General features: G+C 41.9%; 1 protein-coding gene across 1 annotated transcript; it reads left to right on the top strand.

Moving 5' to 3' along the window:
• The first annotated feature begins 5,896 nt into the window (after positions 1–5,896).
• ASCL4 (achaete-scute family bHLH transcription factor 4) lies at positions 5,897–9,691 on the top strand. The gene has a single exon (XM_057742293.1). It carries the CDS (start codon positions 6,542–6,544, stop codon positions 7,061–7,063), a length of 522 nt encoding a protein of 173 aa, XP_057598276.1. The 5' UTR covers positions 5,897–6,541; the 3' UTR covers positions 7,064–9,691.
• Positions 9,692–13,494: the final 3,803 nt, after the last annotated feature.

Genomic DNA, 13,494 nt, shown 5'->3' with positions numbered 1-13,494 from the left:
GGGACCACCAGGCTTTGAGGTTAATTTAACTAATGTATTGTTCTGATCTGTTTTGGAGATTTTAATGGGGCAAAAACTAAACTGGTGCAACATTAGAAGCTTTCCCATAAAGAAGTACAAGGATGCTACCATTGAACTAGATCTTAGGCAATGAAATTCAATAAGAAAAAATAAATGAGTTATATTAGAAAAGAAGAAATAAACTATCATTATTTGTAGACAATATGATTATAGTTTAAAAAATCCTAGAAAATAATCTTTAAAAAATAACTATTAAAACTATCTTCAGAGGGGTGTTGCTTTACAGGTGAATACATATATCAAAACTCATTGAGGGAATTCCCTGGCAGTACAGTGGTTAGGACTCCACGCTTCCACTGCCGGGGGCCTGGGTTCAATCCCTGGTCAGGGAACTAAGTTTCCACAAGCCAAGTGGCACAGTCAAAAAAAAAAAAAGCCCTCATTGAATTATATATATAATATATGAACATTAATTATTTATAGACTTTCTCTCAGTTAAAAACCATTAGAGGGACTTCTCTGGTGGCGCAGTGGTTAAGAATCCTCTTGCCAATACAGGGGACACAGGCTGAAGCCCTGGTCCGGGAAGATTCCACATGCTGTGGAGCAACTAAGCCCATGTGCTATAATTACTGAGCCTGTGCTCTAGAGCCCTCCAGCCACAGCTACTGAAGCCCATGCGCCTAGAGCCCATGCTCCGCAACAAGAAAAGCCACTACACCGAGAAGCCCGCGCATTGAAGAGTAGCCTCTGCTTGCCACAACTAGAGAAAGCCTGTGCGCACCAACGAAGACCAAATGCAAAAATAAATAAATAAATAAATAAAATAAATAATAAAAATTAAAAAAAAAACACATTAGAACTAGTAAGAGAGATCAGTGAAATAACTACATTAAAAATTAACTTGAAATAAATCAATAGCTTTGAGAAAAATTCAATTCACAACAGCAACCAAACTTGTGAAACATCTTTAACATAAACAAAACAAGAAGCATGTAATAGCTATATGAAAAACCTGTGAAACTTTATTAAAGGGCAAAAATGAAGACCTGAGTTCATGTAGGAGAGATTCAGTGTTAAAACAAACAAACAAAGGTAAGTTCTCTCCAAATTAATCTGTATATTTAACACAAGCCCACTTAGAATCCCAAGGTTTTCCTCTCTCACAGATATTAAAAGTGCATGTTACTTTCCTTTTCTTTTCCAAATTTGGGCATCCTCGTTCAATAGTTCTTTCAGATAAATTGCAGAGTCAGCCGTCCATTCTTCAAGCCTTGAATGTGGTGCACTTTTATAATTCACACCAAGATGTCACATAGACAAGGAAAGGCCTTGTAAAACGTGTGGTAGGAGAAGGTAGCCTTAAGAAGAGAGAAAAAGCAAAAACCATAAGGGAAGGTTTAATGGATTTGGCTACAACAAAGTTTTAGATTTCTATTCAATAAAAGACGGCATAGACAAGATTAAAATGCAGATAGTGTTTAAGTTCAGAAAAAAAAAACAGTAATAAATTGTACTTAAATATTTGTGATTCTTTAAATCTTGCTATAAATTATATTATCTTTAAAATAGAATGTAATGGTGCCGGTAAAGGATTAATAACACTTTTCCTCTTCTTGCACAACAATTTGACCTTTAGTTAACTTTCTGTTTCTCTGAAACCTAATAAAGATCAAATATCAGCTATGTGGGTAAGCAGCCTTACTTATATGAAAACAATTACCTGATTAGTAGATTGCATCTGGGCTAGCACAACTATAGCTGATGAGGAAGCATAGCTTTGGGCTTTCCTGAGTGTGAAGACTCCCGTGGTGAGGTCCCTGGAAGCTATGCATGTAGGGTCTTTACAAGACATACTGGCTCCTGGGGGGTACCAGACTTCTAAGTCAGGGCAGCTGCCACACTGGTCTGATGTGAATGGTCTTGCCTTGCACTTGAGCTGTCACTTGACTGCAGGTGGGTTAAGGGGGAGTAGCTGTGTGGATGTCAGCATAGATTGCTGCAAGGACTCCCAGGGAGGTGGAACACCTAATTCTGCCCTGCTCAGAGCTGTTGTTCCTGACCTAAATCCTTCCAAATGAATCTGATGCTAAGTGTGGCCCATGGTAGTCTTAATGAGTCATGGGTAATCTTAATGACTCACGCAGTTCTGTTGTACCTGAGAAGACTCCTGGTGAATGTTGCACATGGTAATACAGATAGTTTATACCTGGGCTATATAGAAAAGGACTAATTGGATAGAATTGTGTTAGATCATCAACTTGAGATTTAGTTAACGACACCTGTGATAAATCTTTTTTTAACAAATTGATTGATTGATTGATTGATTGGCTGCCATTGGGTCTTCGTTGCTGTGCACCGGCTTTCTCTAGTTGCGGTGAACGGGGGCTACTCTTCATTGCCGTGCACAGGCTTCTCTCGTTGCGGAGCACCAGCTGTAGGTGCTCGGGCTTCAGTAGTTGTGGCACATGGGCTCAACAGTTGTGGCTCACGGGCTCTAGAGCGTAGGCTCAGTAGCTGTGGCCCATGGGCTTCCCCGACCAGGGATTGAACCTGTGTACCCTGCATTGGAAGGCGGATTCTTAACCACTGTGCCACCAGGGAAGTCCCGATAAATCTTATTTATGTCACAAGGTAATAATTTATGTTTCCCTGTTGTCCCTGTGGCAGCTGATGCAAACTGCGGGTATGGGTCCAGCGGGGTATGCAGCCCTCTGTGCCATGGATGTAGGAAACCAAAATCTGCAATGCGATATCAAATACTACACAACGAGAGCCAATCTAAGTCTCTTTATCTTACATGTTTCAAGCAAGTGATGAGGGACCTGTCTGACTTTTAGGGTTGGAAGTTTTCCTTGGCCTTAGAGATATCTTTAAACCTACTGAGCCTGACCTTTGGTGAATCCCATCCTCCCCTTTACAAGCAGATCTAAATAAGACTACACAAACTAAGTCCCAAACATTCTTGGCGGTTTTGCATATCTGTAACTTGATCTAGCCAGTCTTAAGAAAGACATCATTAAAGTTAGAGAGAACATTTGTCTGGATCAAAACTGACTGGGGAGTGATCCAGAGTCAGAATCTCCTCTTTTGATCTCTTATGTAAGAAAGAAGGCAGCCCCTTCCCACCCCCTTAAACACACTCACACACATCATGCGTGTAAAACAGTGCTTCTCTCACTGGAAAAGCCACTTATTTCCAATGCACATGCACCTTCAAAAGGTGTAAGAAGGAGTGTCAGCATTCTTTGTGACCATGTAGATCACATAGTACTCATAACATTACATGGACCCTATAACGACACCACTATAGGATCAGGATCTGGCCATTTTTTTTTTTTAATTTTAATTTTTTTTTTTGGGGGGGTACACCAGGTTCAATCAACTGTTTTTATACACATATCCCCATATTCCCTCCCTTCCTTGACGCCCCCCCCTCGAGTCCCCCCCACCCTCCCTGCCCCAGTCCTCTAAGGCATCTTCCATCCTTGAGTTGGACTCCCTTTGTTATACAACAACTTCCCACTGACTATTTTACAGTTGGTAGTATATATATGTCTGTGCTACTCGCTTCTTCTCAGTTTCCCCTTCACCCCCCGCCCCCTCCCATACCTCGAGTTCTCCAGTCCATTCTCTGTATCTGCTTCCTTGTTCTTGTCACTGAGTTCATCAGTACCATTTTTAGATTCCGTATATGTGAGTTAGCATACAATATTTGTCCTTCTCTTTCTGACTTACTTCACTATGTATGACAGATTGTAGTTCTATCCACCTCATTACATTTAGCTAGGATCTGGCCATTTTTAATTGTGGTATTAGTAGTGGGAAAAAAATCCCATAGGTTATCTATTCCTCAGAGACAGAATTTATAAAAAGCCAGAAAACCTGGCCCAAGAACTTTAAATTATAATGACAAATCTGTTGGTTTTGGTCAGACCAGGATATCATTTGAGTTTTCTATATATCTTAATATTTTAAATTTCACTAGGTCAGAGAAAAGCAAAAGTAATATTTGTATTTTGTAATACTTCAAATAGTAAAAAGATCCATAAGGAAAGATGAACCACTCCCCCATCCCCAATGCCACCCTTTTTAGGCAACCAAGGACAAAAGTTTAGGGTGTGTCTTTCTACTTTTTTCCCTGTGCTCATATAAAGACACATCCATCCTGCAGAATAGTTTAAGTTCATGCTGCATATGTTACTCTACCATTTGCTTTTTTTCACTTAATGCGTTATGGACATTTCTGCAAGTTCTTACATGTAAATCTAACCCATTATTTTTAATAGCACAATATTCTAAAAGTATTAGCCCTTTCCCTATTGATGGAAATTTGAGCTATTTCCATTTGTTTTCTTGTTTTACTCACTACAAACAATGCTGCAATAAATATTATTGTATGTATAAATCCATACTGGTGCATTTATTTTTGCAGGATAAAACTATAGGGATCTCTGGGTCAAAGGACATGTGATGTGCACTATTAATTTTAATATTTTCCCAAAAGCTTGTAGCAATTTATGTTTCTGCCGCTTCCCCCAATCCTTAGCAATCTTTTAAATTTTTGCCAATCTGAGAATGAAAAATGGTATCTTAACTGTTCTCTTTCTTGTTCCCCTCCAATCTATTCTCCATTCTGCAGTGATCTTTTAGAAAAACAAATCTTACCATGTCACCTCTCTGCTCAAAACATCTCATTTATTTCCCATCACTCTTAGAATAATGGCCAACATCTTTGACATGGCCAAAAAGCTCCTTGTGGTCTGTCTGCCTCTCTGGTGAGCTTTTCGCCCAATAGGGCTTTCTCCTGATAGGTCTCAATTCTACTGAGAAATCAAGATGACATATTAGTTTGTTTGCTGGTACAAGCCTCAGAGGGAGCTACACCTTTTAAAATGTGACTGATGCCTGAAAGGAATAATTATTTCTATTCTATTTGCCTTGATGGAAGTGTTTTTCCAATTGCTTCGGGCAGATCATTAGAGTAAACAGGGAAGCGTAGGACTTGTCAAAAAAACGTTAGAAATTAAAATAGAAAAAAAAAAAGAAAAAGCTAACGAGAGCTATTATGTAATAATGAAAAAAAAAAAAAACATGTTAGGGCGACACCTTGGCTCCAGAGGAACAGGCAGAAAGTCTGATCATAAACTTAAGGGGTTTTTGCTTCTTGTTTTTAAGTTGGACTTTTAAAGTAGAAGCTGCCTTTAATGTGCTGGTTTGCAGAACAGGAAATCTGATTTTCAGTGTGATAACACATTCTTTGACATTAACCAGTACAGTTGGATTTTTAGTGACACTTTCATCTTCAAAGCCCTTCACCAAGAAGTGGATTAATTATTCATTTTTTGGTTGTGTGTTAAAAAGACAAGTCTTCAAAGCCATCATCCTTTCTCCTTGGAACTGGGACTCTCCATCTTTCAAATGTTGCTTTCTTACCCCCAAGGGAGAAAATAAATTACATTTTTTTTTAAAGACAAAAGGAATACAATAGAAATATACTCTTTACACCATGGAAAGCTGATGTCCTTATATCCTGGGTGGAATTAGAAGAGGTCGGGAAGCAGTGTTTAAGCTGTGTTTACAGTAAGCACTGTGAGAAATAACTCTGGCTAAAAGTGTTTGTTACTGCTCAGTCTTTTGATGTGCTCTTAAAAAGTAGCAGATATATCATGGCACTGTGTGTGTTCAACATAATAATATGCAGACCCTTATATTTGTTGCTAAAGTATATTTCTTTTCCGTTCTCTTCAAAAAATGTCGACTTGGGTTTGTAAAAGGTTTGGTTTTGGAGAAGAAAACCCTCAAAGCCTTCCTTGGGGTCCTCCTTGACTTGACACATTTTATAACCACAAGGGAGCAGCCTTCCCTTTGATGAAGTCTTCTCTCCACCTCTCCAGAAATGAAAGAGCAAGTGTAAGTTTGCAAACAGTCTAAAAGCTCTTTCCATTAGCCCTGGACGCCGGAAACCACAAAGGGCAGTCAAGTTTTGATTTTCAAGGAGAAAGCCTCTGGTACTCTTTCGCTCAGCCGCCAGGAGATCTGTTGGTTCCTGGGAGGAGCTCTTCTGAAACCTTGAAGATTCCTATGCTCAGGAAGACCCAGAGCGGTGGATTACAGTAATTGAAAAGCTTTGGTGGCTTTGGAAGATTACTGTATGTTTGGTGTGCGCTCACATTTCCAGGCGAGGGGACCGAGCAGAGGAACCCCTTTTGTTACCTTTTGAAACAAGAAGATCAGAAGGGAAGACAGGGTTTGAAGTGTGGATTAGGAGGTATCCTAAATCTTTGCCTATCACCTCCGCCTGGATCATTATAAAAAGATCGAGGCGTACAATGAACTTACGGAATTATGCAACGTTTCCTTGAAGCCTGTTCTGGAGCCTAGCTTCCGGATCCAAAAGCTTCTACAGAAGCAGACCAGCTGGGCTGAATGGACCAGAATCTCCGCTTGAAAGATTTTCAGTCTCATCTGCTGCTGAGAGATTCACCTCTGGGGTGACTGGTTTGCTTTTCGGCGGAAGATGGAGAAACGTAAACAGGGCGGACTGCTGACCCTGCCGTACCACCTGCGCCCGGTGCCCGTGGGCATGCCAGGCTCCCTGCCCCGCCTCCCCGTGCGGGACCCCTTCAGGGTCCCCATGCGTCTGGACGCCGCGTGCTGGGAGCGGGCGCGCGGCGGCGGCTGCGCCCCGAGGCGGCCCTACCTGTCCCTGCCGCTGGAAGGCGCCTTCCAGCCCGCCTTCCTCCGCAAGCGCAACGAGCGCGAGCGGCAGCGGGTGCGCTGCGTGAACGAGGGGTACGCGCGCCTCCGAGATCACCTGCCCCGCGAGCTGGCCGACAAGCGACTCAGCAAGGTGGAGACGCTCCGCGCCGCCATCCGCTACATCAGGCACCTCCAGGAGCTGCTGGAGCGCCACGCGCGGGGGCAGGAGGGCGCGGCCGGCGCCGGCCCCCAGCGCAGGGCCGAATGCAACAGCGACGGCGAGTCCAAGGCCTCGTCGGCGCCTTCGCCCAGCAGCGAGCCCGAGGAGGGGGCCAGTTAGCGAGCGCCGACCCGGCCCGGCCCCTCCCGCTGCTCCGCGCGCGTTTGGAGTCTGCTCTAAGGTTCCCTCCCGAGGTGGTTTGCGTTTGCAATGTTTTTGGTTTTTGGTTTTTTTTTTTTTCTCCAGAACTAAATCTTAGCAAAAAGAAATGAGTGCTTTAGGGGGGAAAAGTTTTTGACTTTCTGGTTGTTTCCACCTCCACCCATCCCCCTTTATTGGTTATGTGCCTGCAACTTAAAGATGCTTATGAAACTCTTCCTGTACTTCTCAAATGCAAACTGTACCAGCCTCTGAACTCCTCAAAGGGCGGAAACAACGGGAATGTGCCACAGTCAGCGGGGTGGGTAAATTAGGGACGTAATACTGAAACAAATCCAGCCATAACCAAAGAAGAACTTTCCAAAACTAGCTAACTAAATGACAGTCCTTAAGATGAGAGGAACGTTTTTCCTGCATTCCTTCATTTGGGAATTTATGAGAAATGTAATTGACATGGTGCTTTGGATGAAGGTGACCCTAAGCTGACACCTGAGAACAGGTTTGCCAGACCGCGCAGCTAGACCAGCCTGTGCTGTTGACTGGGCGTGTGGATGGCAGTGCCAGAAGGGACATTCCATATTTGAAGCATCCTGTTTTATCAAATAGTGGTCATGTGGAAACTTCATAGCATTTAGCAGATAACATATGTTAGTGGCAATGATCTTTTTGGGAGAGAACTCAGATTTGTATGAAAACTTACTTTTCCTCTCAGTTGTTTTTGTCCATTGTATTTTAATTTTTTTTACACAGCCTCCTTTTTCTCACTCCATCAACTTTCAGTTAAAGTGACGCTGTGACCTAAAAAAAAATGCTTAGATGGTGAATGGGAGCGATTGAGAGTTGGTACATCCTCAAACTTTTATCACCTTGAAGGCTTCCAGGTATATTAAAATTGTCTAGTGACTTTGGAAGTCTTTTAAAAATACTTCATTCTGGTCATTTTTTTCTGAGAAACAATTATAAATTCAGTAGATAAGTCTGATACTTGTTGACATATGAAGATAAGTTTCCTCTCTCTAAAGTTTTCTAATATGCTGAATTTCGCTTTCCACAGAGACAGCTTTGGTATGGGGTCGGGGGATTGGCGAGGAGCCGGGCAGGAAATGGACAAAGAGAAAACTAACAAGCTGAGCTCTTTCCAGGTATTATTTCACTTAAGTCCCACACTGAGGTAGGTTTTATTACCCCCTTTCTACAGACGTGTGAACGGAGGGAAACTAATAAGCAATGAACATCTTTTTGCCAGAAATTTTGTGTGCTTTTCACATTTTGTCCTACTTATTCCCATAAATCTGTGAAGTGGATATTATACATATTTGTGGTTAAAAAGAAAAAATAAAATAAAAAGAGGCTGGGAGAGGTTACATGCCTTGCTCAGGTTGGTGTTGCTAGAATTAGTTGAGCAGAGATCCAGTCCTAAGTCGGCCTGACCCTGAAGCCAAGGCTTGCTTTCTCCCTGACCATGCTCTCCCTTGCCCTGTCATTTGCTAGCTAGGTGACCGAGCAAATGCTCCTTAACCTCTCCGCAGCTCAGGTTCCAAATCGTTGTCTACTACTTCACAGAAGCATAGGTTAAAGACCTAGGTACTCTGCAAGCTACAATCCTGTGATTGTTAGTAGTGCTATTGTTTGCAGAAAGTACTATTTATTAGCTCTACGGAGAGTAAGCCTGGTTAAAAATGATCTCCGGATGGAATGAATGTGATTTTTTCAGTGTTCAGGAGGATGGGGTAAATCACGCTTTATTAGGATTCTATCTTCTGTTGTAAGGTTCTGGGGTACTTGACTGGTGGAATGCTGAATCCATGTTAAAATGTATTATTGTTAATATTTATGATAATGAATTATTATGGGATTCTGTTGTTTTTGACTGCTCAGATAAATGCTGTGCAATGATTTACCACCAAACTTTACTTTTTCTTAAGAAGCAGAGAGAAATTGGGAGATTGAGATTGACATATATACACTAATATGTATAAAATAGATAACTAAGGAGAACCTACTATATAGCACAGGGAACTCTGCTCCACTTCGCTGTACAGTAGAAACTAACACAACATTGTAAAGCAACTATACCCCAATTAAAAAAATAGAGAAGAAAAAAGAAGCCGCAGCAGAGCTTTGTGGTTTAAATGAGCAAGATGGAACAGCTATTTTCTCTTACCCATTAGTTAGTTACATTCTCACAAACTCCTGTAATGTATCCATTTTTTTCCCCAGGCTGGTTCTTATTTTAATGAGGGTTTCAGTGAAGCCAGTATAAGAGAGATATATTCGCTAATTAGGGGGAGGAAAAAAGCGGGGAGGGGGCGATGAGCACTCATGTTACCTTTCTGGCTGTGCTGGCGGAGAGGCCAATTAACCAAGATGTTAATTGGAGAACCCTGAGAGACTTTTTTAGGAGTATTCGATGGGCAGTAATAACACTCTTCATTCCTTTTTTCTGGCTCAGCTAATGGGCAGGCACGTTGACATTCTCTTTACTAAAGTAGGAATAATAATAAAAGAGTATATTTTGTTTAATCTGTACAGGTTATGTGGTTGCTTTTAATGCGGGGGGAAAAAGAAAAGATTTTTTCTTCATTTACATCTTCAAAATATGTATATAAAATGTGTGAATAAATATAATATACTTTGCTGACTTGAGTGGTTTATACAGAGAAGGACAAAGGCAGTTTTAAAAGAGAACTTTTTTCGGGATAAAATGTCTTGAGAGACTTCTGAGACTATAACCATCCTGTTGAAAAAAATTTTTTTAATTAAAAAAGTCCTATTGAGAATAAAGCAATGATTTTGAGAAACCTTTCAGAAAGATAATATAAAATCCCATCTCAATCATGTAAATTTTTTTAGAGAAAAAAAAAAATCAGGTAGTTTTTCTGGAACTTTCCTAATGGCTTACAGGAGGAGTACCAAGCCAGGAATGAGAACTTTTAAGTGTTCAGTCTTCCTTTTTTCGTGATTGAACACTTAATTAATCACAGAACAATTTGACTCTCAGGAATTCCCTGGCGGTCCAGTGTTTAGGACTCAGCACTTTCACTGCTGAAGGCCCAGGTTCATTTAGGGAACTAGGATCCTGCAAGCTATGTGGCATGCCACCCTCCCTCCAAAAAAAACGGGGACAATTTTGACTCTCAAAAAGGACAACGTTAACTACCAACAAGTTATGTAGAAGCAATGGAGTGGAGAGGAGTTTTATGGAAATGATGCATTCATGAAAGAAGAAACGTTCCAAGTCCTTCGAGATCTTCCCTGTTTCTTTGGACACTCAGCTGAGACATATTCATTGATTACACTGTATTTCTTTTGGAATATTCATAACACTAATTAATAACTGTAACACCTCCCCCCACCCCGAGGGTGCAAAGAAGAAGGGGCTGTAGTGGGGTGTGGGAGAGTGTGCCCTTGGGCTGGGTCTCTCACTGATCTGGTGATCTTGGGCGAGTCTCTAACTTCAGTGATCTCAGTTCCCAATGCTAGGGCTCATGAAGATTGGACTTCATGATCCTTTAGGCCTTCCAGCTAGAAAATGACATTCTTCTGACATGTGCGAAGTCCTAGACTAGGGGAAGCAAAGGTTGGTAAGACATGCATACTTCCTGCCACACGGTGCAGCAGCTGTATGTTTTTGTAACATCTCCCACTAGAAAGATCCAGTCCCAGAGCTGCAGTTTATGCTTTATTGAGCCCTAGTTGCTATTACAATGCTTAATTTTAGAAAAGGTAAGCTTCATAATCTTTTGTGGAGTAGACTTTGAAGAATCTTACAATCTGGGGGCTTCCCTGGTAGCACAGTGGTTAAGAATCTGCCTGCCAATGCAGGGGACACAGGTTTGAGCCCTGGTCTGGGAAGATCCCACATGTTGCTGAGCATCTAAGCCTGTGAGCCACAACTACTGAGCCTGAGAGCCACAACTAATGAGCCAATGTGCTGCAACTATTGAAGCCCCCATGCCTAGAGCCCTTGCTCCGCAAGAAGAGAAGCCATCGCAATGAGAAGCCTGCGCACCACAATGAAGAGTAGCACCCGCTCACCACAACTAGAGAAAGCCCGCACGCAGTAACGAAGACCCAACACAGCCAATAAATAAGAATAAAATAAATAAATTTATATATAAAAAAAGAATCTTACAATCTGGAGAAAAAATGAACCCATTTCACCTCAATATGAGGAAAAAAGTATAAGTGTTATAACTGGGATCCGAAATGAAAAATGCTATGAGGATACAGAGAAAAGAGGGATCTGTTCTAGCTTCAGATGAGCAGAGGACTAGGAGGAAAGGCTTGGGGAGGATGTAGGATTGGGCAGGTGAAAATCCAATGAGAATTACAGGCAGAGGATCCAGGGGTGAATCCACTGGATTTCTATCTAGAAGCAAGGAACTGTGTTTGGAGAATAGAAGCTGAGTAATAGGAGATTAGAAGTGATGGCTGAGACTAGGTTCTAGGAGGCATTGAAAGCCAGGCTAAAATAATTTGAACTTTATTTTTTAGACAATGGGGAACTATTTGAAAAATTTTCATTTGGCTTGGAGAGAGGGTGAACTGTTCAGCACTGTGGCTGAGGCTCACTCCGGTGGCAGGAAGCAGCAGACTGACGGGGTATTGCAATAATGAAGAAAGAGGAAGTGAGGGCTTAAATGAAAGCAGTGGCGGTGGGGATGGGAAGGAAGGGATGGATTGGGAGATGGCGTGGGAGTAGCATTGATAGGTCTTGGCTACTCAGAGGATAGGGTTGGGGATGAGGAAGAGGAAGAAGTTAGAGATGACTCTAGTGAGTTCCCACCAACTGAAGTTGGGAATGCAGAAAGAGAAGCAGATTGAAAATGTACATGTCTTGTTTTGGAGATGCTGGGTTTAAAATATTAATAGATTACTCCTGTCCACAAGCATTTGGCAATGCTGACCACACGGTCAGGAGGGAAGTCAAGGACAGCTGTAGATTGAGAGGCACACACATACAGGCAGCGCCGGGAGTAGATGAGATCACCCGGGGAGAGGAGAAGGCCAGGGCAGGCCTACACTGAAGGAGTGGCAGAGGAAAAATGTCTTTGAAGAGGATGGAGGAGTTGGAAGCAGATCCAGGCTGGTGTGAGGTCATGGCAATTAAACGCAGATGTCCTTTTATAAGAAGGAGGGAGTGGACAGCATCATGTGAGTCAGAGGTGTCAGGGAGTTTAAGTGTGATTTAGCCATTAAAAGATCCCTAGAGACCTTTGTAAAAGGATGGGGTGAGAAAGGAGAGGTAAGGCTGAAGACTGCCCTTTCAAGATGCTTCATAGTGAACAAAGGAGAGCTGGGATAAAATACAGGGAAACCAGATGGAGGAGAAGTTGGCACACTCAAGACAGTTCTGAGCCTGAGGTCTTACAGGTGAAACAGTTCTAGTCGATGCAGAGGCTCACGGGTGTCAAGGCGTCAAGGAGTCTGAAGTCAGGTGGAGGTGAACACACTCCTAGGAGTTGGCACTATTAACGAAGTGGGAGGGCAGCAGGCTGGAAGGTAACCAGTTAAGACTAAAGCAGGTGTTAGATGTAGAGAACAAACATATGGACACCAAGTGGGGAAAGCGGGGAGGATTGGAGGGGAATGAGTTGGGAGACTGGCATACCAAATTGTACACTCTAAATATATGCAGATTATTGTATGTTAACTGTATCTCAATAAAAGTTCCTTAAAAAAAAAGACTAAAGCGGGTGTTTAAGGCACTGAAGAAGATGGAGCAGGGTCTGCCATTTGCAGACAATGGCAATGACAATGAGAAGGGGGCTGTATGAAAAGTATGACCATATGGGTTTAGCATCATTCCTTAGGTGCTGTCTGGTTTCAAAAGCACTGAGTTCACAGTTTTAATGACTTGGTTAAAAAGTTGCACAAACTCCTCCACAATGACACAAAAATGTAAATTATATCTGTATTTATTTCATATTTTATAGTTTTGTGACTATAAGTAACTCTGGAAGTTCACCAGTGCTTATTATATGAGATAATGATAATATACAAAACACACCTTCCCTGAGTCTGGCAGCAAGTAATAGATGCTCAACAATTTATTATTTTTTTCCTGTGGTTTCTAGGGGTAAAAAAAAATTATTCTCATGTAGAATAGATTTAATAGAGCAACTGGTATAAAGTATGTGAAGTGGATAGAGGGCTGGTGAGAAAGAAGAAAACAGCATCTTATTTTCTTCCCCTTGTGGAATTATTTCTGGAGACAAGAAGAATAAAATAACCTAGGAAGCGGAACAGGGTTTGGAGGCAAGTAGAACTGAGATGCCCTTTGGTTATCTAGATCTGGAGAGATGGCATCTGTTCCTTTGGCCTAGCCCTTTTTGATCTGTGGGTAACATAAGTTCAACTCAGGACACTTGAACTTAACTCTCATCCTC

This window comes from Hippopotamus amphibius, chromosome 7 (genome assembly GCF_030028045.1).
Source record: "Hippopotamus amphibius kiboko isolate mHipAmp2 chromosome 7, mHipAmp2.hap2, whole genome shotgun sequence".
In the NCBI taxonomy this organism is placed as follows: Eukaryota; Metazoa; Chordata; class Mammalia; order Artiodactyla; family Hippopotamidae; genus Hippopotamus; species Hippopotamus amphibius.
The sequence above is the reverse complement of the archived record's forward strand: the minus strand, read 5'-3'. Positions and strand labels throughout refer to the sequence as shown.

Bases quoted from the DNA above. Each gene is read 5' to 3' on its own strand.
- ASCL4 (XM_057742293.1), top strand. From the start codon at position 6,542: ATGGAGAAACGTAAACAGGGCGGACTGCTGACCCTGCCGTACCACCTG.